The 23,259-nt window shown below is 48.1% G+C and overlaps 2 protein-coding genes across 3 annotated transcripts in view; both read left to right on the forward strand.

Moving 5' to 3' along the window:
• LOC132335828 (uncharacterized) overlaps positions 1–7,839 on the forward strand; it is a 34,648-nt gene extending 26,809 nt beyond the window's left edge. For both annotated transcript variants that reach the window (XM_059862747.1, XM_059862748.1), the window contains exons 12-17: positions 1,516–1,668; positions 2,210–2,339; positions 2,478–2,510; positions 4,243–4,346; positions 6,539–6,622; positions 7,251–7,839. In XM_059862747.1, the coding sequence (XP_059718730.1) occupies positions 1,516–1,668; positions 2,210–2,339; positions 2,478–2,510; positions 4,243–4,346; positions 6,539–6,622; positions 7,251–7,355 (609 nt within the window). In that variant the 3' untranslated portion in view covers positions 7,356–7,839. The remainder of the gene's footprint in view (positions 1–1,515; positions 1,669–2,209; positions 2,340–2,477; positions 2,511–4,242; positions 4,347–6,538; positions 6,623–7,250) is intronic.
• A 9,768-nt stretch (positions 7,840–17,607) lies between these two features.
• Positions 17,608–22,983, forward strand: CBLN4 (cerebellin 4 precursor). The gene is made up of 3 exons (XM_059862546.1): positions 17,608–17,874; positions 19,574–19,690; positions 21,750–22,983. The coding sequence occupies exons 1-3, from the start codon at positions 17,608–17,610 to the stop codon at positions 21,945–21,947; spliced, it is 582 nt and encodes a 193-aa protein (XP_059718529.1). The 3' UTR covers positions 21,948–22,983.
• Positions 22,984–23,259: the final 276 nt, after the last annotated feature.

Raw genomic sequence — 23,259 nt, forward strand, 5'->3', positions numbered from 1 at the left:
GTTTGGGAGGATTATTTTGGGGTTTTTTTATTATTTTTTCCCCCCACTTTTGTGTTTAATATTGTCCTTATTCCACCAAGGTTCAGGATAATGGGTGTGGCAGTAGAACAGACTTCCACAAAGAGAAAAGAACAGGAAAAGACCTTCAACATTTTATTTGGAGTTATTAAACTTTCCTCCTTCTTTGGATAAGCCAGAAGTGAATTGCACCATTAAAATTCAGTTCCTTTCGTGGGGAGGTTCTGGCCCCATGAGCTGGAAGAATCAGTCCAAGGCACGGAGGAAGTTCATTTGACAAATCTCCAAGAGATTTCTTATTTCCTGAAGGCTGAGGGAGCTGCTCCCCCTCAGGATTACAGCTCTGGACTGGAATTTTTGGGAGCCAGAGCTCGAGCCCCTCCCTGCCCTTCCCCAGGATGACCTCGGGGTGGGGGGATGCCCACAGACAAGTGCCACTCTCCTGATGGATCCTGCTGCTCCAAGCCCTGCCTTACCTGCCAGGTTTTGTCCATGCTTTGATTCAAAACAAGCATTTCCACACCACCAAAATGCTCCAGATGTTCTGCCCGGGAATGAAAACAAAATGTGGAAGTTCTGTGAGACCAGAGGTGGTTATCCTTTGTCTGGCTGTGATTAAAAGCACAGCAGCAGTGAGGGAAGCCCAGAAGAGGAGCAGGTGGAAAGCACAGGGGAGGTGCAGACATTCCTGACCCTGCCTGGTGCAGCTGCACCTTTGCTGTCCTCCACCAAAGCCCACTATTGGATATTTGGAAGTTATTCCAGGCACTGTTTGCTTTGATGGATAGTTAATGTTCACTGAAGAGCTAATTAGTGTCTAAGTGTGATCCTATTCACGCTAGCACGTATTTTTAAACCACAGAACATGCACCTGAAATCCTAAGGGGCAATGTGAATATTGGCTTTCAGGATCCTCTGGCCCTGAGCTGGGCTTCAAATGCTTTAACAACAGCTCTCAGTGCACCCAAGTGCTTCATCCTCTCCCTGTTTTTGAATTTCTGGGTTGGTGACTGATGAAAAGAGGTGTGGTGCTAGAAAAATACAGATTTTTGAGCTGAGAACAAAATCCCCTTCTGTGCCTATAGCCCTAGAAGGGAGGTGGCTTCCCTGGGAAAACTGAATTGTACTGAGTTTGAGCACAGGAAATGATTATTCTTCCTTGTGGGGAAACTGTGCTAGGAATTTTGATAAGAGCATTGAGCTGGTGCAGATGGAAAGGAGGGAGGTGAAGGATGGAGCTCCAGACTCTGCTGCCCCTGATCCCTGAAATCTGGGCACAGCAAAACCCTTTTTGTGCACAGGAGGCTGCAGTTGCTCTGGCAGGGCTGTCCTGTTAGCCAGAAAGGATGGGACTCCTTTTGGGGTGGCTGTGCCAGCACAGCTTTGTCCTGGGCAGTTTGGCCCTGCTGAAAATCCCTGGGGGATTGGGACAGGGAGGGCACAGACACCTCGGCTTCATCCCCACTGTCTGTCTGTCTGTCTGTCTGTGTGTTCCAGCTGATCACCCAGAACATCCAGGCAAGCAAGCAGCTGCAGGCCAGCCCAAAGTTTGTTGCTGTCTTGGAGTACATTTTAGCCATGGGGAACCACCTGAATGAACAAGCTGGGAAAGAGGTGGCCAAAGGATTCCGACTGTCATCCCTGGCCAAAGTGAGTCAATATCTCCCTGTAACTCAAGTCATCCTGTCCTAGGGATTGCTAGCATTAAGATGCTAATATTTCTTAGCCCATTAATGCTATAAAATAAAAAATGTGAATATTTTCAGTGTGGAGAGAGGCAATAACTCCTAATGAGGAGCTGACATTTGACCACCTGGCTTTGGTTACAGACTGCTGCTGAACCCTGAATTCCCTCGTGCCTGTGATCACAAACTGTGCCCCACTGCAGGCAGCAGCCCTGGCTTTGTGCTGCTGAGCACTCTGTGCCTCTGATGGGGCAGAAGAGCAACCTGCTGCCTGCCCTGGTGTTCAAATCCCTTGGCAGGAGGAGCTGTGTGAGCTGCAGGCCTGGCTAGATCCCAGCTGTGAGCCAGGAGTGTGTGTGACACAGCAGCATGGACAGGAGAGGTCTAATTCCATGTTTTCCATTCTTGCCGAGTGTCCCTGGGATCTCTCAGCCTCTCTGCTGCTCCTTCCCATGCTTTATTCATTCTGGCAGCTCAGAGTGTGCCCTCGCTGTGCTCTGTTGCAGCTCTCCCTGCTGAGGGGCAGGGACAGGACCTTCACCCTCCTCCACGCCCTGGTGGAGCAGATCCTCTCCCACCAGCCCGAGCTGGCCACCTTCCCCCAGGAGCTGACAGAGTTTGAAGCTGTTCCTGATGGTGAGAGCAGGGGAGGGGGGAAAACAATCAGCAAATAAGAAATGAAGTCCTTCAAGTGCCGTGCTTCTCGCTGTGTAAATGATATTATCATTATAAATGCCATTATCACGTTTTTCCCCCCTCTCTCTTCCTCTGCAGCGTCCATGAAGGGCCTCAGTGCTGAAGTTGATGGTATGTAAATGGGGTTTCTGCTTTCAGAGGCAGATTTTCATGCACTGTGCAGCCATTTGGAACAGGCTTTCACTGCACCTCTGTAGTTTGTAAAGAGAGTTAAAGGTGCCAAACATTGAGGTGAAGTGTTGCCATGGAGATGCTTAACCTGCCACGTTACTGTGAAGAATTAAAAAAAGAAAAGAAATATTGAAGGGTGTCCAGCTGGTTTAGAAATGTAAAAAAATGTGCTGGCCACGGTAAATAGAGTTTATCATGAAATAAAAAAGGAAAGTGGTGCAAGTGCTCCATCACAGGGATGGCTGGGAGAGTCCCTGGGAGATGGGAGTGGGAATGCAGCAGGAGAAACTTCCTGGGGTTCAAGAACTTTCTGGAAACAAACTGGTTTCCTGCTCTGAAAAGCACTCCAGCACCAGTGAAGTCAACAGGAGGGGCAGAACAAGGTCGTTAAAATGGAAGGTGGATTTTGTAGGGTGGATTTTGTAGGATGGATTTTGTGAGGTGGATTTTGTAGGATGGGTTTTTTAGGGTGGATTTTGTAGGCTGGATTTTGTAGGATGGATTTTGTAGGATGGATTTTGTGAGGTGGATTTTGTGAGGTGGATTTTGTGGGATGGGTTTTGTGAGGTGGATTTTGTAGGATGGGTTTTGTGGGGTGGATCTTGTGAGGTGGATTTTGTGGGGTGGATTTTGTGAGGTGGATTTTGTGAGGTGGATTTTGTGGGGTGGATTTTGTGGGGTGGATTTTGTGAGGTGGATTTTGTAGGATGGGTTTTTTAGGGTGGATTTTGTGAGGTGGATTTTGTGAGGTGGATTTTGTAGGGTGGATTTTGTGAGGTGGATTTTGTAGGGTGGATTTTGTGAGGTGGATTTTGTAGGATGGATTTTGTGGGATGGATCTTGTGAGGTGGATTTTGTAGGATGGATTTTGTAGGATGGATTTTGTGAGGTGGATTTTGTGAGGTGGATTTTGTAGGATGGATTTTGTAGGATGGATTTTGTGAGGTGGATTTTGTGGGATGGATTTTGTAGGCTGGATTTTGTAGGATGGATTTTGTAGGATGGGTTTTTTAGGGTGGATTTTGTAGGATGGATTTTGTAGGATGGATTTCCAACTCCCCATGGAACAGTCCCATGACCTGTGAGCTCAGTGGGTTTTACACTGAACCCTTTGAGAGCTGATAGCAGAGTGCCAGTGGGTGGAAATTATGGTTTTTATGTTGGAATCTGTAACAGTCTGTGTTTTGAAGGTGTGACGTGGCTGTTGGCCATAACTCCAGAAGAATATTCCGAATTTCAGCCTTTGGTATCAGATCTGGATGATGCTCACTCTCACCTCTGGTTTGCCCCCCTTCTGGGCCCTGGGAGCAGCTGGAGGCTCCTGCAGTGCTTTATCCTGCTCCAAAAGTTCCAACCCACTCCCAATCCAGGGAGTTGTCTCCATGGCTGACCCCATGCTCAGCCTAGGGAAGGGCAGGCTTTTCACTGCTGCATGACCACGTTCTCCACCTCTTCCTTGTCCTGCCCTTGCTGGGATGTGATCCCATTTTTTCCCTGAGGAAATGCCTCTTTCAGGAGCCCTGCCTCCCACCAGGAACTCCATACTCCCAGATAAATATATTGTAGGCCCACATTCTCTTTTCTTTCCCTTGTGCCCTAAATGAGACAATTGCAGCCCTTTGGACACCTCCTCCTGCTGCTGAAATTCCTCATTTTCTGTTCCTTTTGTTAGTTTTAAAAAAAGAACTGGAGAACCTTGCCCAGTGCAGGAGGCTCCTCAAGCCCAAAGCGAGCAAGGCAACGCCCCAGGAGTCCCAGTTCTGCAAGGAGCTGAAGGTAAATCAACCCCACCCTCCTCGTGGGCTGGAGTAAGGGAGGAGTAACCTGGGAGTTAGTGCTGACTCCCGGGAATAAGGAGAATGTGAGGGGAAGTGGCTTTGTGCTCCCTTCTGAGGGTGTGATCTGCAGTGTGGGGAGGGGTTCAGGGCTCCTGCACCTCCTGATTTCCCTTCCCAGGCCCGTGGGTGGGGGGCTGGCAGCCCTTGGGAAGCACTTTGGGATAATGGGAATTTTAGAGAGGATTTGTGAGAATTTCTGCTGCCCTCAGACAGAAAGGGGGTTTAGAGAGGATCAAAGAATTGTGGAATGGTTTGGAAGGGACCTTAGAGATCATCCTGAAGATCATGCCCTGGAGCACAGAATCATCCAATCCTGATTATCCACCAGCAATTTCCAATCCTTTAGGCTGGAAAAGCCTTTCAGAGCATTGAACACAAACCCATCAGAGCTACCCGTGTCCCCAAATGCCACCTCCCCTTCCTTGGAAGGGCTGGGGGCTCCACCACTGCCCTGGGCAGCTGTGCCAGGGCTGGGCAGCCTTTGGAATGGAGGAATTCATCCTGGAATCCAACCTGGAAAGCTGTGCCAGGCCTGGGCAGCCTTTGGGATGGAGAAATTCATCCTGGAATCCAACCTGGAAAGCTGTGCCAGGGCTGGGCAGCCTTTGGGATGGAGAAATTAATCCTGGAATCCCACCCAAACCTGTGCCAGCCCTGAACAGCCTTTGGGATGGAGGAATTCATCCTGAAATCCAACATGGACAGCTGTGCCAGGGCTGAACAGCCTTTGGGATGGAGGAATTCATCCTAGAATCCCACCCAAACCTGCCCTGGACAGCTGTGCCAGGGCTGGGCAGCCTTTGAGATGGAGAAATTCATCCTGGAATCCAACCTGGACAGCTGTGCCAGCCCTGCACAGCCTTTGGCACGGAGAAATTCATCCTGAAATCCAACCCAAACCTGCCCTGGGCAGCTGTGCCAGCCCTGCACAGGATTTTGGATGGAGAAATTCATCCTGGAATCCCATCCAAATCTGTGCCAGCCCTGCACAGCCTTTGGGATGGAGAAATTCATCCTGGAATCCAACCTGGGCAGCTGTGCCAGGGCTGGGCAGACTTTGGGATGGAGGAATTCACCCTGGAATCCCACCCAAACCTGCCCTGGGCAGCTGTGCCAGCCCTGCACAGGATTTTGGATGGAGAAATCACCCTGGAATCCCACCCAAACCTGTGCCAGCCCTGCACAGCCTTTGGGATGGAGGAATTCATCCTGGAATCCCACCCAGCCCTGCCCTGGAGGGCTGCTGGCAGCTCAGGTGTCCCCACTCTGTGGGGCCACGTCCATCCCTGCTGTCCCACCCCTCTTTGTGCTTCTTTCACAGTTGTGTTGTCTTCTATAAAAAGCACAAATAAATAGTTACTACTATTAATACTGCATAAATGTTTAAAAATATTAACTTCCTCATGTTTACGAGTAATATATTAATTATATAATATTAATCTGCTAATTTTTATAATAATCAGTATTTATAAAGTAGTATTATGGTATTTACAACCAATTTTCATGCACTTTATCATCTCTTTATATAATCCCCTACAAAACACATATCTTTTCAAGATCCTGTTTTTTGTTCTCTAACTACTTATACATCTCTTAAACCAAGCCAGCTTGGTTTGAGAGATGTATAAGTAGTTAGAGAATAAAAAGTAGGATTTGAAAACTACACTATCTCATAATTTTAAATGTTTTTCAGAATTAAAAAAAAAAAGAGTCTAAAACGTGGGTGTTACAAACAAAATGAAGAAATTTTAATCCCAGGCTTGTTTCTAAAGCCCTGTTTCTGCTCCTTAAGCACCTGGAACTGGCAGTGTTTGCTGCACAGGCAAAAAAGCCAAATATTCTGGAAATCAGGCCCTTGTGATGCTTCTCTGGCTCTGCCACTTTGAATGGATTTAGGTTTTGTCCTTTTATAATGCACTTAAAATTCTCTAATGTTAATGTTTCTTTTTTTTTTTTCTTTTCTTTGATGTCTTAATTCTTGCAAGGGAATGTTTGTGCTTCCCTTTTGTGAAATGTGAAATTTTTATGACATGAAAATTTCGCCCTGAATGATTTTGTTTTCACTGCTGTTTAATTCCTGCTTTAATCCTATGCTCCTACAGCAAATTAAGAAGTTTTATTTTATCACAGGATTTGATTCAGAAATATGAAGGGGATCTCTCCCAGCTGTCAAAAAGATGTGAGGAAATGAAGAAGCTTTACAGCAACGTGCTGGTACATATCATACTGAAATGCAATGAAAATAGAGCTACATTTCTTGTTTAAAGGGGAAGGAAGGAAGGAGGGGAAGGGAGTGCAAGAACTTCCCACTTGCCTTATATTTACACTGGCTGGAGAAAAAGAAAGAAAATCCCATATTTAACAGTGGTCAGAGACCTTAAGGAAAGGGACAGAAGTGCAGTGATAACCTCTGAAAGTGGAACAGTATCCTGGGCCTGGGATTGGGACATTTTGTACACATTTTCTTTCATGAATGGGTTCATCTACCAAGCTGCAGGGCCAGAAAACTTCAGGATTTGCTGAATTTTCTCCTCTTCAGCTGGAGATTTGCAGTCCAGCCAGAGAGATTAACCCAGGTGACTGAGGTGATTCAGTGGCAGCTCCTTAGATCACTTTTATTTGGGATATTTTGGATCTCAGTTCCCTGGAGATTTCAGACAGCTCAAAGTTTTCTTCTTCCTCCTCTTCCCCTTCTTCTTTTACCTCTTGTTCCTCTTCTTCTTGAGATTAGTATGAGCAATAATGGAGATATTTCACTTTTCTCTGCCCTTTGGTTTGGTTAAGCTCCTGCTCAGCCCACCCAGAGGTGCTGAAGTGAAATTTTCCTTTGTTCCCATTGCAGGTGAGGTTTGGGGAGCCGGCAGACCTGGACTCCCAGGAGCTCTTTGGGTGGATCTCCTCCTTCATCTGCCACTTCAGGAAGGCTTGTGCTGAGCTCACACCCTGAGAACACACATTTTTGGGGAGGGGAGGGAAGGAGGAGCCCAGGAAACTATTTTTAATTGTTTTTTTCTTTACTGACAAGCAGCACCTTGCCAATCCCACCTGTGCTGCAGAGCACCTTGGTTTTGAGAGACATTCCACTTCAAACCTGTAATTTCATGTGGTATTTCACCTGGAATGTCCCAGATCACTGATGAGCCTCTCAGTTTTGTGCTTTTGTACCTCGAGATTCCCACAGATTGAAAAAAAACCACTTTGGACCTTTTATAATTTCTCTTTTCAGTCTTTTCCTTTCCACACCCCGACTTCTGACCCAGTTTTCATTATTAATTTCATGATTAACTTTCTGTATGGTGATCTAATTTCTAAAGAATACTTCAGACATTTTATAATGAAATGGGGAGCTGTTACCCCAGAGGAGAATATTTAAACAAAGTCTTGTTTATTTTGCTATTAAAACATTGCAAACTTGCTCTGTAATGAAGAAAGTATCTGACTGAGTGTTTTATTTTGCCTTGTCCCCACTAAGCAGGATGAAAAAATTAGCACTTTTTATGGCAAATGTCATGTATTTGCCACAGATGTTACAGAAATTAATCAATATATAAGATGTGCATTGCAGGAAGAGAAAAATGTCAGAGCAGCAAGACAAAAAACTGTCAGGAAGCATCTAAGGAATGGATAAGGGAGGGAATTATCCATGGCTTTCAAAAGAGGAAATATTTCTGTTGTGTTTGTTGGCTTTTACATGTTTTTAATTAGAATAATTAGCTGGAGCTCAATGAGTGGGAGGAAAAGGGCAAAGAGTTGCAAAGACAGAGCTGTGTGTTTAGCATTAAAAGCAGAAAACAGTAGTAAAAGGGCATTGATAAAATCTGGCATTTTCCCTCCCAGGTTTGCAAACAGTGTGGGCTGAGAGAAAAGTGAATCTGATTTATTGTAGGAGAGTTATCTGATTTATTTTGGGTCTTTCTGCCCAGTGTTTGGGCTTTGATGGAAAGGCTGAACACTCTCCCTGACCTGAGCACTGAGAGGAGCTGGGGCTGACCCCTCTGAGCTGGGACTGAACCCTTCCCTGAGCTGGGGCTGACCCCTCTGAGCTGGGACTGAACCCTATCCTGAACTGGGATTGAACCCTTCCCTAAACTGGGATTGAACCCTTCCCTGAACTGGGACTGAACCCTTCCCTGAGCTGGGATTGAACCCTTCCCTGTGCTGGGACTGAACCCTTCCCTAAACTGGGACTGAACCCTTCCCTAAACTGGGACTGAACCCTTCCCTAAACTGGGACTGAACCCTTCCCTAAACTGGGACTGAACCTTTCTCTGAGCTGGGACTGAACCCTTCCTAAACTGGGATTGAACCCTTCCCTAAACTGGGACTGAACCCTTCCTAAACTGGGACTGAACCCCTCCCTAAACTGGGATTGAACTCTTCCCTGAACTGGGACTGAACCCTTCCCTAAACTGGGACTGAACCCTTCCCTGAGCTGGGATTGAACCCTTCCTGAGCTGGAATTTCTCCCTTCTCCACCTCCAGCATCACCTGTCCAGGTGGGACCCCAGGAGCTCAGGGACAGGGCCTGGCTGCCCCTGCACAGAGAATTTCAGGGCCAAGGCTGACCACCAGCACTGCAGGGACTTAGCAGGATTAAAAGAGACTTAGCAGGATTGGGCACTGCTGGAAGGTGGGGATGGAAGATTTTTTCCATGTCTGAGCCAGGAAAATGTCACATTTGGGCTTCCCAACAGCCCTGGTAGGCTGTGCTCCCAGTTACCTTCCTCAGAGGCAAAAGGAATGACACAGAACTAAAATTAGCAGCCCTGAGACTTATTTTACATCCCAATATTTGCAGAAGCAGTTCAAGTGTTTAATTCTACACAAAGCTGGCTGCTTTTGCCTCGAGTCAGCATCAGAGCAGTGATACCTGCAGGATCTGCAGCTTCCACCCTCATTTCTGCCTGGGGGAGCAAAATTCAATTCCCTTTTGATTCCTTGCAGCCCTGTGCCACAGTGCCCTGCCCAGTGCACGTCCTGCCCTGGGAGCACCACTGGCAGCTTTGATGTGTGTGATTGCAGCTCCTAAACCTGAATTCCCCTCATTTCCATGGGGCTCATGTCAGATCATCCTGGATCCCAGTGCCATTTCCATGGCATCAGATCCCTGCATCCCTGAGCAGCAGTCGTGATGCTCATGACAAATTTCATGGTTTTTCAGCTCCAAAATCCTGCTAAGTCTCTTTTAACTACAGATTTTTTCCTTTTTTTTCCCCCTCATTACTTTTTTCCCCAAGTCTTTCTTCTCCATTATTCTATTTAACAGCTTCTCCTTGTTTTATAGCTCAGCTGGCAAGGCCTGTGCCAATTAAAAATATATCCTGCCCAGTGGTCGATATCTGTGCCTTTGTGTGAACATCCTGGAGCATTAATTAAAAAAAAAATTAATTAAAATTTTAAAAAGTACCTTCTTGGCATGGAGTTCTATCCCCTTCAGAGAGCACAGAGCTTTCCTATGGAGTGGGAGCTGATTCCATTCTCCTAAAGAAGCTGCTCCTTCAGTGAGACATCCTGATTTATATGTAAAATGTAACTAGACCTTGCTCCCCACCTCATTCTTTATTTCTTAACTTATTTAGCATAAGGCTGGGGTTTTTCAGCTCTCCTAAGTGGTGTTACTGTGTTTTGGTGGTGTAGAGAATAATGCTTTTTACACCTCAGCATTTATTTGGGGTTATACAGACGAGCTCCAGGTCTCCCTGTGGATCATGTCCATGGAATCCCTCCTCACTCAGCAGGTGATGCTTTTATCCTGCCAAAGTCATAAAAGCTTTGGGTGATGCTTCTCTTTGTGGAAAATATTACTTTAGGAGCAATCTGACCTGCCAGTACTGCAGTATTTTTACATCTTTACACGCTTTTTTACATATTTTTTCCCCCACAGAGCTGATTTTTGGCCCATTCTGGAATATGAAATCTTAGAGGAGGTGTTTTAAGAAGTCCTGGCCCCTGAATTTAGCCTGAGAGTTCGTGGAGCTGTGGGTCAAATCTGCACGGAGTTTCCTGTGCTGGCAGCTCAGCAGTGCCAGGGCCACTGGCTCCAGGAGCAAAAGGAGATTTCTTTGCATGGTTTGTTCCCTTCAAATGCACATTCCTGGCAGGCTGGCAGGAGCAGGGAGGATCATTTCTGTGTCTCATGTTGGACAGTGATGGCCAGCTCAGAGCAGCCCCACACCTGGCCTGGGGCTCCCAGGAGAAATCCCTGACTTTATCCAGTGTCCCAGAACTCAGACCTGCCCCAGGAGATGCTGGAAGGAATGGAGCTCCTTCAGGCACAGCTCCCTGAAGGGATCTGAGCTCCCACAGGGCCACCACTCCAGGGGTTTTCTGGAATTCACAGCCTGAAATACAAATATCTCCCCCAGGGGCAGAGTTCTCCCAGGGTTTCAAACCCAGGATGTAAAGAGCAGAGATTAGCCAGCACCAGAGTCAGTGGGAAAAATTTAACTTCCACAAATGGACAGTTATATCCCAGGGCAGTGGCTGAACTTGGCTTTCCAGTTTTCCTCTTTTTATTTTTTTTCCCCTTTCCTACTTGAACTGCAGGCACCAGGCAGAGTGTTCCTGCTCGTTTATATAAATGAGCAGTGAAATTAAAACTGGAAGGTGTTCTCTGCAGAAAAAGCTGTGGTATCCCTCATGAATGCTGCTTTCTGGTTTGAATTAATGCCTTTCTAGTCCAAACCAGTTTTAGGAGGAGGGGAACTGCTGTTAGAGAAAGAAAATTAAAGCGGGGTTTTGGGGTGCTCACTGTACAACAACCAAAGCTGGAAGAGTTCTCAGAAAATCCCCCTGTGCTCAGGAAGTTGATGGCTCAGAAAAACCACAAACTGCTCATCTTGAAGAAGAAAATGTGGAAAACTCCAAGCCCAGGGGCTGCTCTGGTGGAGAGCTGAGGGGACTCCAGAGCTCCTGGACAGATCCTGGCCTGCCTCACTCCCAGAATTTGGGGTGTGGAAATTCACAGGCGCAAGGCTCCAGTCCCTGCATGAACTGGCTGCCAAAATGCTCACCTGGCGAGTGTTCTCCCCACATCCAATGTAAATTTGAGTTTTTTCACTGTTTAGAATGTACTGAAAGCTGAACCAGCTGCTTTACTCCCAGGGTGACAAAGAGCAGGAGAGGCTTTGAAAGCTCCAGCTAACTCAGGGGTGAGCACTTGGTGAAAATAAGATTTTCTTCAGCACTGACTTCACCTGCCAGCATGGAGGGATGTGTGTGAGCAGCACAGAGGGTTTGGGTGCACACAGGAGTGATTGCAGGCATTGCTAAATGAGCTTTAAGCCTTCCCACTTGCTGCCTGTTTACCCAGGGATGAATTTTGCCCACTGGGGACATTTCTTACAATGGCAGTCAGCAGTAATTAAATGAGAGAAAGCCACAAAGTAGCTAAATATTGCTTTAAGCTCATTTGACTAATGAGACTTTTGAAACAAAAGGTTTCAGATGCAGATTTGCAGTCCCTGGATGCAGTTTAGAAATGCTGCAATGTGTTTGGAAACAGAAATCACTGACACTTTGGCATAAGGGTAAATCACTGGTGAGCTCTGCCACGCTGATGTCATTTGCTCCTAAGCACTGACCTAAAAATCCCCAAGGTTATTGTCCACAAAGATCAACTACTGATGAGCAGATTTATAGCAAAATTCTTCTTGTGGCTCCTAGGAATTTTCCTGAAGAGGCTCTGTAGGACTTGGCCTGAAATGATGCAATTATAAATAGAAATTGGCTCCATTCCAGCCCAGAAACTTTTCTCAGTCAGTAAATAACTCCCAGACAATAGCCCAGGCTGCTGCCATCAGTGGTCCCACTGAATCCTGCCGTGCAGAGCAAGCTGATCTCCCCTGTGCTGGCAGGAATTCAGCTGATTAGGAAAACCAAGCCCCATCCAGACCCTTCAGGTGATGGGATGGCTGAGGTGCCCTGTGGAAGGACAGCCCTGCTGGGGTGCCCCTGCTCTCCAGGCTGCAGGGGATGGAGCAGCTCGGCAGTTCCTCCCCCCAGAATGCACAAAACTTTGTGGTTCAGGTGTGTAAATCCTTTTTCTGCGTTTGTCTGTCCCTTTCTGCAGGCAGGAAAGCTGTGCTGACACCCTCCACAAAGGCTGGAATTCATGCAAAAACATAACAGAAATACAATGGTAAACCAAGAATTAAATTTTGCTTTATAGCAAGTTTTCAATGCAAATACCTGCTTTGAAAGCAGTTAATGTGTGTACTTGGTTTTTTGCCTTGATCCACCTGACCTCGGTTTTTACAGGAGAGTTAAACATGTAAATATTTCCTGGAAATATTCTGAATAAACATAAATACGAGAACTATAAATCTATTTGTGGGTAGTGTAGTGAAGATTAATGGTGACATTTGCAAACAACTGGCTCCTGCCTGGGGTCTCAGGGGGAGCAAGAGGAACTTCCAGGGTCACATTTTGCTCTCACTTTTACACTGGTGTAAACCCAGAGCAGCAGAAAAACTGGAATATTCCCAGATCCATCAAGGAGTAGGTGCTGCTGCTTCCAGCATCTGCCTGGGAGAATTTCAAAGCCCGGGTTTCACCTGCTGCTGGATTGTGCTCAGCTTCGGGCAGGGAGAAGGTCTGGCTGCTCAGAAATGCTGAATGAAGACCTCAGGTGCCAGAGCTGTCAGCAGATCTGCCTTTACACATGCAGGCATCCTGCTGACTCATTTTCTTAATCACCTCTGAAATTCACAGGCTGTGTGAAAACTCCCTTTCCAGAGGAGGCCACCAAAACACAGATTTATCAGAGCAGAGTGGCAGGGAAACTAAAGCAGCCCAACAAACACGTGTAGGAAGTTGGTTTTCATTGTTTTCTCTGTTCTGCTGCTGCAGAAAGTTAAAAGAAAAAATTCTTGGGGATGGGATGGACTGAGGTGAGGTTAAAACAGGCAAACTACAGAAAAAGCTTACTTAAAAAACCAAGGAAAATTGGATTTAAATTAAAATAGAGCAAGGGAAATCTAGGCTTGAGTCTGGATCAGTGTGAATTGAAGACCAAAACCTTCCACTCATTGCAGTGTACAGCTGAAGATTTCATTCTATTCCTACAGGATCTGTTTACATTTTATGCTCCTTTAAATGAAGTGAAATTTCCTTTATAAAACATTCACAGGCTGCTTTTAAGAACCTCATTAGGCAGGTGAGCTTGTCTTGGCTTTGGCCAGCAGTCAGTTTGAGCAGCAGAGAGCCCCAGCCAGCTGTCCCGGAGCCAGCAGGCAGATGGAGACTCCAGCCAGCCCAGGAATTCCAGCCTGAAGGGATGTCAGAGCCCGGGGAAAAGCCTGAGCGTGGCCACAGGTGGGGAATGCCATCAGCACCGTGGGATGGAGCCCCCCTGGTCCCCCTCAGCCCACACCTCCTGCTCAGGGTGGGCTCAGCACCGTGCAGAGCCTGGGAGGACCCCGGAGGGGCTGGGGGGGCTCAGCTCCCTGCAAAAACCTCTCCAGGCTCAGCACACGGCAGGGAAATACCATTAGGCTGAAGAAGAAAAGGCAGGAGAGGATGGAGGGCTCTGTTCCTGAGGGGTTAGAAAAATTCCAAAGGCCTCCAGGCAGCAGCAGGAAGCTGAGAGGAAGTCTGAGCAGGTTATTCCTCCCTGGTGTAAGACAAATGACTCATTATACAAAGCAGGATGTTCTGTTTCAGAAGAGATTTGGGAGGTTTCGTGCAATATTGACACAGAAATTGTATTTAATGCAGGTTTACAATGCAAGAGGTAAATGCAAACGTGGTGTTTTATCCTGTGGCTCTTCCCTCTGTCAGCAAGCTGCCTCGGTGCTGGAAGTCTCCTGTGAAACAGCAAAATTCTCCCAACTGGAGGCAGTTCCAGGCTTCCACAGTGTGTGTCCAGAAAGGAAAAGGAGCTGTGAGCTTAATCTGACTGAATTTCCATTGTTGTGTGCTGTTGCTATTTATTTTTCTCATTTTTCTTTCAAAGGAAGAAACACAAAATCCCTGTTGGAGGGAGCTGGATCAATACTGAGGAATTCTTTGTCAGATGAAATAAGAACAATCATTAACCTTGCTGCTCATGAATTAAAGGCAATCTCCACTTTTCACTCACCTCTCCCACAGCAAACTTCCCTCATTTTCTCAGCAATTCAAGCCCAGCTCACCCCCCAAAAAAGGATTGTAACCACCAGCCTTGGAGCTCTCTTCCTTCTGTTTGGGTGGGAAAAGGAGGAGGTGTTTCCTGGTGTGGATCAGGTGTTTTGGGGACAGGGACTCTCCAGGCTGCTTCCTTAGGAGTGGATTTGTGGAGCAGGGATGTTATTGATGGCCCTGGTGTCTCTTGGAGCAGCAGGGGGAGAAAGTTGGTGGCCTCACCCCAGCTCTGCACTGCTCCAGCTGTGGGGTCCCCTGGCCACATTCCAGCCCATTTTACTCCAGTCAAAGTCATCCAGGAGCTGGAGCTGCTGGGGAGAGCCCAGAGGAGCTCCAGGATGGGCACAGGGATGGAGCAGCTCTGCTGGCACAGCTGGCATTGCTCACCTGGGCAGGAGGAGCTCGGGGTGAGCTCAGGGTGGCCTTGCAGTGAAAGATGGAGAAGCTTTGGACAGGGATGGAGGGACAGGGCACAGGGAATGGCTTCAGACTGGCAGGGAGCAGGGTTGGAATGGATTTTAGGAAGAATACCTATAGAGACAGTTAATATCATTTTCCACAACGAAGCAAAATCAAACCCAGTTTCTAAAATGACTGTAAAGTTTTTAATCTCTTAAAAACCACCGATCCCTCAAAATCATCAGCAGTTTCAAGTTCCAATTGAAATTTCTGTGCAGATGGAATTATATTTGCTGCTACTTGTGCAGTGTTAAAGGCCAGGGACAGAAGAGGTTTGGAGCAGGAGGTGTTGAAATAGTGTGGAATTATTTATACCTTTGTATTTACAATAAATATTTTGCCACAACTTTGTTTTGTGGGAGTCCTCATGTGCACAGGAGGGAATCTTTAAATCTGCAGATTAAAAGGTTTCTACAAGAGGTACAAAGCTGTGCTGCAAGTGTTTGTTTGATTTCTTGTTTTCTTTCCTTGCAGTAAGTGCTGCTTTCCTGCTGGACCCTTCCATCCACCTTTGTTGTGTCACTGAGCAAGAGGACATTGATGCATTCCTAAAAACACAAATATTTGTGCCTCTTGCCTGATCAATGGGATTCCTAAAAATTTGAGTTTGCCTTCTGAATTTTAGGGAGTTTGGTGCTTGCTAAGAATTTTGGCTGCTTTATGGCTCAAAGATTGGCTGAGCTCTGCAGGATTAATGCTTCACCCTCAGCTCTCCACACCAGCTGAACACCACTCACACTTGCCTACAGAGAGCTTTGGTGTTCAGCTGGGAGTGGATTTTGGTGCTTTTTATCCCTCCTCTGAATTTCCTGTTGCTTCTCTAATTTCTTCTGCCTGCACCCAGAGGTGCCTTGGCCGAGCAGGGGATGGAGGCTGCTGCTGGTTAGTGGCTGACCCAGGACATCTTCATTGCAAAGCTCTTACAGCCACAAAAAATTGCTGTGCTGAAGGCATCTATCTAAAATTAGGTTCAATTCACTCAATTTCTTACAAAACGTTGGTGCTTTTTTTGGTTAGGATGGAAATCTGTGCAGCCAGTTCTGCTCCTGGGAGCACTGTGCCATTTCTGCCAGTCCCTGAAGTGAGTTTAGGCTTCACCATGAGATTATTTCAGAGGGGGCCAGGGGATGCAGCAAAGATCTTGGCTAGAAGCCTCTACCAGCACCAAGCCACTCATGTTTTTAATAATCTCCAAATTCATGGGAGAACTGAGCTAAGGTACCTGCTCAGTCTCCCAATCCTTCCAACACATAAAAATAAATTTTAAAAAAATCCTAAAAATAAATCAGAGCTGGACAGAGGTGTGAAATCCCAGCCTAAGCCTGTGGCAGCACCTGTGGTGGCACCTGGCCCCGTTGTCCCCACAAAGCAGGCAGGACAGCCCTGCCCTGAGCTCAGGTGTGGTTTGAGGAAAGCTCACATGGGGTGTCCTGCCCCAGCCCAGCTGCAAACACCTGCCCGGAGCTCCGTGCCCCTGGGCAGGTTCAGGTGCTGCCTTTCAGGGAGGCTGCGGCTCTTGCCCACCCTCCTCCTCCTCCTCCTCCTGAAAACCGGGAATGCTGCGAGGGTCTGGCGCTTTCCCTGGGGCTGGGCAGGGAGGACAGGAGGGGGCGATTCCCAGGGGAGCCTCTCTGGGGCTGGAACTCTCGGCGATGGAGAGAGTCGGGGACTGCCTCGGTGATCAGAACCCGATTTTACTGAGGGGCACAAACGCTTCTATACTACTGCAGGGAGACTAGGAGCGTGTGCTACAGTGATTAGGTTAAAATCACACACAAAGCTGTGCATGGAACAACATCTCGTGCTTGCAGAGTTTGATGGGGTTTTCTTTTTCTGGTAAACCCGTTTGATTTCATCTTCTTGCAATCCAGGTCTAATTTTCAAAGTTCTATTTGCTTTTGCCAAGGCATCCTGCTATCCAATCTCTTATGTTAACCAGGTCCAAAATCCATCATCTGTCTTGTGTGCCCCAACTTCCAACAGAAACCTCGAGGGGCCCCGCTAGGTGAGAGCTGGGCGGGTTTGCTGTGACCTCAGCGCTGCCGAGGGGGGGATTTGTGGATTTGTGGATTTGTGCCGGGGAGAGGAGCGGGGGAAGAGACACACACACAGAGAGAGAGAGAGAGAGAGAGAGAGGGGAGGGGAGTGTGCAGCTCTGCCGCTGCTATCAGAGCAGCATCTGGCAGCTTTGCGAAGCTCCCTCTCTCCGCTCCGAGCATCCCGGACCTGCAGCGGGACTCGCCGGCCGCGGCAGGCATGGCAGCGCCGAATGGGTTCCTTGCTCCGCCGCTCCTCGCTTCTCTCTCTCAGCAATAATTCACCTGCGGGCTTTTCTTTCCCCCTCCTCCCTTTCTCACGCTCTGTTTTGATGTGGAGAGAGGGGACAAAAGGGCGTTGTGGGCAGCGCGCATTTCTCTGGGCAGCTTTTGGCGGCGTGTTTTAAAGAGCTCGCCAGAGGAGAGAGAGAAAGAAAGAAAGAGGGAAGAAAAAAAAAAAAAAGAAGAAGATAAAAGAAGCAGCAGACGGCATAAGGCGGCGGCGGTGGGAGGAGGAGGAGAGGAGCGCGGAGGCTCCCGCGGTGGCCGGAGCGGGGCGCGGAGCGGCCGCGGGTGCGCACCATGGGCTGGCGGCTGCTGCTGCTGGCCCTGGCGCTGGGCGGCCGCGTCGCCACCGCGCAGAACGACACCGAGCCCATCGTGCTGGAGGGCAAGTGCCTGGTGGTGTGCGACTCCAACCCGGCCCCCGACGCCAAGGGATCGTCCTCCTCGCCGCTGGGCATCTCCGTGCGGGCGGCCAACTCCAAGGTGGCCTTCTCGGCCGTGCGGAGCACCAACCACGAGCCCTCCGAGATGAGCAACAAGACGCGCATCATCTACTTCGACCAGGTGAGCCGCAGGCAGCGCGGGGCGGGCGCGCATCCCCCGCATCAACAGGTGTCCTTCCCGCATCCTGGCCCAGAGCTGGCAATCCTCCCCGCGGAGAGCGGCAGGGCACGGCGAGCTGAGCCTGGGGCTGCACAGGGTCCCCGATTGTCCCCCGGGTGCGGCCCCGGCCCCTCCGCACCTGCGGCCCCGGGAGAAGCGGGACCGAGCCCGGGAGCAGCGCTCGGTGACACCGGCGGGGTGACACCGCGGGGCTGGGGACAGGGGAGCTCAGGGCAGCCTGGGTAGGGTTTAGATGGCTTGTGCAGCTTTTGAGGGAGGAAGAAGAGGGAATTCTGAGGGAAAACCCTTTAACTTTCCCGGCACAATTGGCGGTCCAGCTGCGCTCAGCCCAGCGCCGATATGAGCGGGCAGATACCGGCACAGGCTTTAATCCCTGCTCCCGAAGTCATTGAGACCGATGGCTCTTCTCGGCCCCACGCCCTGCTGTGCTGAGCAGTCAGTTGTGGTGGCAGCTGGAGCCAGATGTGCCCCAGAGCTTCGTGCTGGCCCCGAAAATCACCCCAAAACTCCATGGGCAGTCCTGGAGGCTTCTGAGGGCTGTGCCTGGCACAAAGGAGCCTGGAAACATCCATTAAAAATCACCCCAAAACTCCATGGGCAGCCCTGGAGGCTTCTGAGGGCTGTGCCTGGCACAAAGGAGCCTGGAAATATCCATTAAAAATCACCCCAAAACTCCATAGGCAGCCCTGGAGGCTTCTAAGGGCTGTGCCTGGCACAAAGGAGGCTGGAAATATCCATTAAAAATCACCCCAAAACTCCATGGGCAGCCCTGGAGGCTTCCAAGGCTGTGCCTGGCTCAAAGGAACCTGGAAATGTCCATTAAAAATCACCCCAAAACTCCATGGGCAGTTCTGGAGGCTTCCGAGGGCTGTGCCTGGCACAAAGGAGCCTGGAAATATCCATTAAAAATCACCCCAAAACTCCATGGGCAGTCCTGGAGGCTTCTGAGGGCTGTGCCTGGCACAAAGGAGCCTGGAAATATTAATTGAAAATGAAGCAGAATTAGGTGGTAAGGACCAAAGTGCAGTCATTACCAAGGATATGCAGCATAGGGGTGATGCACTCACCTTGTGCATTCCCCCGTGCCACTCTCTCTGTTTAATTAGACCCAAATTGTTGTTAGTGCTGCTACAAACAGGTGAGGGCTCCCAGGCAGGCTCTGCTGGGCTGCCCCAGGTGCTCCAGTGAGCCAGCCTGGCTGAGCTGGGTTTGACTCCTGCTCTTCCTGCAGTCCTTGCTCACACCTGCTTCCCTGGGAAGGCAGCGCTGGCTTGGCCACTGCTCTTCAGCCAAAAGCCATGGGCCACTCCCAGAATTGGTGTTTTTATGTCATTTTGGGGAATGAGGAACAAAAATGCCTCTCTAAAACATGTGTGGAAGAAAGGACTTGAGGGGATGTTGTAGCAGCAAAGTAAGAAATAATTCCCACCTTAGTTTATTTGTAGTAAAGTTGTCCTATAGATACAACTGAATACCCATTTAATGAGTTATTCCAAAGCAATCAAGAGAAAATTAATAAACCAGTTTAGATGTAAATTGAATTTCCCATGGGCAAATGGCTTCTAAAGTCAATAATCTGTATTTTTCTTTAGCACTCACTGCCTGTACTAATCCCTGTGCTGTATTTTGCTGTTTGCAGATCCTTGTAAATGTGGGCAATTTTTTCACGTTGGAGTCTGTCTTTGTATCACCACGGAAAGGAATTTACAGTTTCAATTTCCATGTAATTAAAGTCTACCAGAGTCAAACAATTCAGGTATGTTGATGAGTATGATTATAAAATCTTTATTTAAATGGTTTATTTAGGATGGAATATTGACTGAGCATGGGAGCATTTAATATGATTTTAAGGAAAAATAGCTTCACTTCCAGCAACCTGTGGTGTTGACTTCCTGGCAGCAGAGTCCATTAATTTAAAATGAACTGAAATAAGGCAGGATCCTCACCTCAGATAAATCACCACAACTTCACAGCCATGAATATGCCATGAACATCTGGGTGACATAAAGCATTCCACAGCGTGAATGATCCAAGAGTAAAAGAGAGCTCTGAATTTCCCTGAAATGTGTTTGGCTCCAGGTTAAACTCGCTGTGTGGAGCACAGGAGTTCTGGTACCAGATTTGAGTGGGTTTGGAACAATTTGTGCCCTGGCACCTGGTGCCAGGTACCTGGTTGTGCCCTCAGCGTGCTGAGGACCAAGGTTGGTAATGTCCCTATGGCAATGTCTTCCAGGGAGCCTTTACAGCAGCTTCAACTCCTTTTCTCATCACACAACCTGTAAAAGGTGTGTGATGTATTAGAGAAAAGGAGTAATTCTGCACTTCTTTAATAGCAACAGAGCTGCCTGATTAAAGGGGGAAAAGCCTTTGAATTCCTGAATATCTCCTTGCTGAGCCAACAGCAAATTCCTTGAAGTAATTCCTTCATGTCCCTGCCAGGTCGCTGTGACACCTCCTGGCTCCCAGGGCTACAGGAACCTCTGTGGCCCTCTCGTTTCCACCCAGGATAGCCCCAGGTCCCTGGAGGTCCCTGAGCTCTCCCCTGCTCTCTGCAGCTCCTGGGTGTGCTGTGGGGCCTGCCAGGCTGAGCTGAGCAGGATTCCTGCAGGAGCAGGGCTCAGGCACCTCTCTGTGCCCTCTCTGGGGGCTGCTGAGGCTCCGGGGGGACAGGAGATGGCAGAGAACTGGTGACAGCCAGGAGCCCATCCCTGGGGAAATGCCATCCCTGGGGAAATGCCATCCCTGGGGAAATGCCATCCCTGGGAAATGCCATCCCTGGGAAATTCCATCCCTGGGAAATGCCATCCCTGGGAAATTCCATCCCTGGGAAATTCCACCTCAGTGTGCAGTGGGAAATCTGAATTCCAGAATGACAAAGCCTTAAACGAAACACTGACCTGGCGAAAATCTCTACAATGAGCTTTTAACCTGTTTAATGTGCTCAAAAAAAGTTCTTTCCACTCTCTGGCTTGTGTGTCCCTCTCAATACTGATGGCGGCTTAGTTCTGAAGTTTAGAACAGATTTTTAGCTTTATAAACTGGCTCCATTTTTTCTATAAAGCACTTCTGAAGCCAGCACAGGCTCTGCTCTGAAAGCAGCATCTCTAAATGAAGATGGGCAGGGCCTGGGGGAATGGGCAGACCCGGGCATTTTTCATTTCCCCCACGGCAAGCTCTGGGCTTTGCTGCTTTTCCTTTCCAAGCAGCTCTAATGCAGTCACAGGGGGTGAATTATGGGATGCTCACCCACAGCCACGGTGCTGGCCTTGCATGTGGTCCCATTAATTTTCATGGGAGTCACCACAGAATAAATTAGTGATCAGCAGAAGCCAGGGCAGCAGAGGCTGGTATTTATTTGGGGTTCACCTGCCTGGGAAATCCACTTAATCAGGTGTCTCCAGGGAAGCAATTGCAGTTTAATGATATTTAATGGCTCTAACAGATGTTGTGGGGGCAGAGCAACATCACTTGTGTGGGGAGCCTGCAGGTGAAGTGTGAGCTCCCAGCCCACTGTGGTGTTTCTGACACCTCATGTGACATCTCTGCGTGCCCAAATCTCTTGAAAATATATATTTATTTTTCCTGTGTTGCTAAATAACCCTTGAGACAGGCAAGGTTGTACCAGCTGAGGTGATTCCTCACTCAGCTGCAGGTCCAGCTCACGAACATCCAAATTCTTGTGCCAAATAAAAGTCATTATCAGTTTCAAACGACCCAAAAAGCTCTGAAGATTGGGCCCTTGCACCGTGGCTAATATTCAGGGGTAGTTCTGCTGTTTGGCAGTTCATTAGAGCTTCTCAGGGGCTCTCTTGCAGGTGAACCTGATGCTGAATGGGAAGCCAGTGATCTCTGCTTTCGCTGGGGACAAGGACGTCACCCGTGAAGCCGCCACCAACGGGGTCCTGCTGTACCTGGACAAGGAGGACAAGGTTTACCTGAAGCTGGAGAAAGGGAATCTGGTTGGTGGGTGGCAGTACTCGACGTTCTCTGGCTTCCTGGTCTTCCCCCTGTAAAGTCAATTTCCCCGTGGCGTTCCTCCAGGTGTGGACTCATCCTTGTTCCATGAAGGTCGTTTTGCCATCATGGAGTGATGGTTCTTTATTGCTTCCTCATGGGTGGTTTTGGATTCTCTCCATGGATTCTGGCCCCATCTGAACGACTCAGAAGTCCCACAGAATTTTGTGTCCAAGTACGAGATCTTTGGCCTGAGACTAAAGCAGACAATAAATATCAGCCTAAAGCTGCCTGCAAGATTTATTCCAATTTCCCTTCCTGGATTCGGGGAAGAAGTGGATTTTCTTTAACTGTGAAAAGACTGGCACCAAGTCTTTCATGCAGGAGGGTTTGAGTTCAGACTTCAAGCAAGAGTTAGTGTGTTGCTGCCAAAGAGCTGTGTGTTGCTGTGTTGGTCATGTCTGTGTCCTGGGCTGCACTGTCATGCTCCATTCCCCTGTCCTAGAGAGTCCTTCCTGCTGCTGAGGGGCTGACCTGAGCTCTCCTCTGTGTCTTGGATGGTTCACCCAAATGTTTCAGCTCAGTCCCAGCCAAGTCCAGCCTCCATCAATCCGAGGGGTCCTGGATGTGCTTTGGTGGGGTGTGGAAGGGGTTCCTCTTTTCCACTGATTCCTGAAAGGAAAAGCAGATTCCAGCATTCAGGGTTAGGGGTGGGCATGCAGGAAAAGCTCTGCAGGACACCTCACACTTGTTCTTCAGTTTTAATTAATCTGATTGATAATTACTGCTTTGTTCAGCTCCTGAGGGATTCCTTCCTTAGACACAACCACTTTGTCAGCTGGAGATGAGATCCCCCCTGTTTGTATTTCTGTGTATTTTCCAGCCCTTCTGTTGTGTTCAAGGTCTGATCTGGTTTTGCCTTAACTCCACAGGTGTATAAAGTTTTAGATTATTTGTTTGACAAATATGAAAGGCAAATAACTGGTACCTACCTTGGTACAAAAGCTTCCCAGCTTTTTGTACGGGTCGTGTGAATTCATAAACTTATTTATTATCACATTGTTCCATAATAAAGATTAATATATGTTAGCTGAATTTTTGACATTTGGATTTTGGGAGTTGCTTCGTACTATTTTTTATTGGATAGAATTGGTATATGCAAAATGGAAGTTTTGGGATTCACAGAAAATATCCTGGTGGCAGAAAAGCTGCCATGAGTTAGTTAGTAATCAGAGTGGTCTAGAAATAACCTATGCATTTTATTTAAAAATAGAATTTAGGCAGAAATCCTGGCCTCACTGGAGCTGGTGTTGAGAATCACATTGATTCCAAAGGATTTTGGATGAAACCTCTGCTTTAGGTTCTGCCATC

Source organism: Haemorhous mexicanus, chromosome 18 (assembly GCF_027477595.1).
Source record: "Haemorhous mexicanus isolate bHaeMex1 chromosome 18, bHaeMex1.pri, whole genome shotgun sequence".
NCBI lineage: Eukaryota > Metazoa > Chordata > Aves > Passeriformes > Fringillidae > Haemorhous > Haemorhous mexicanus.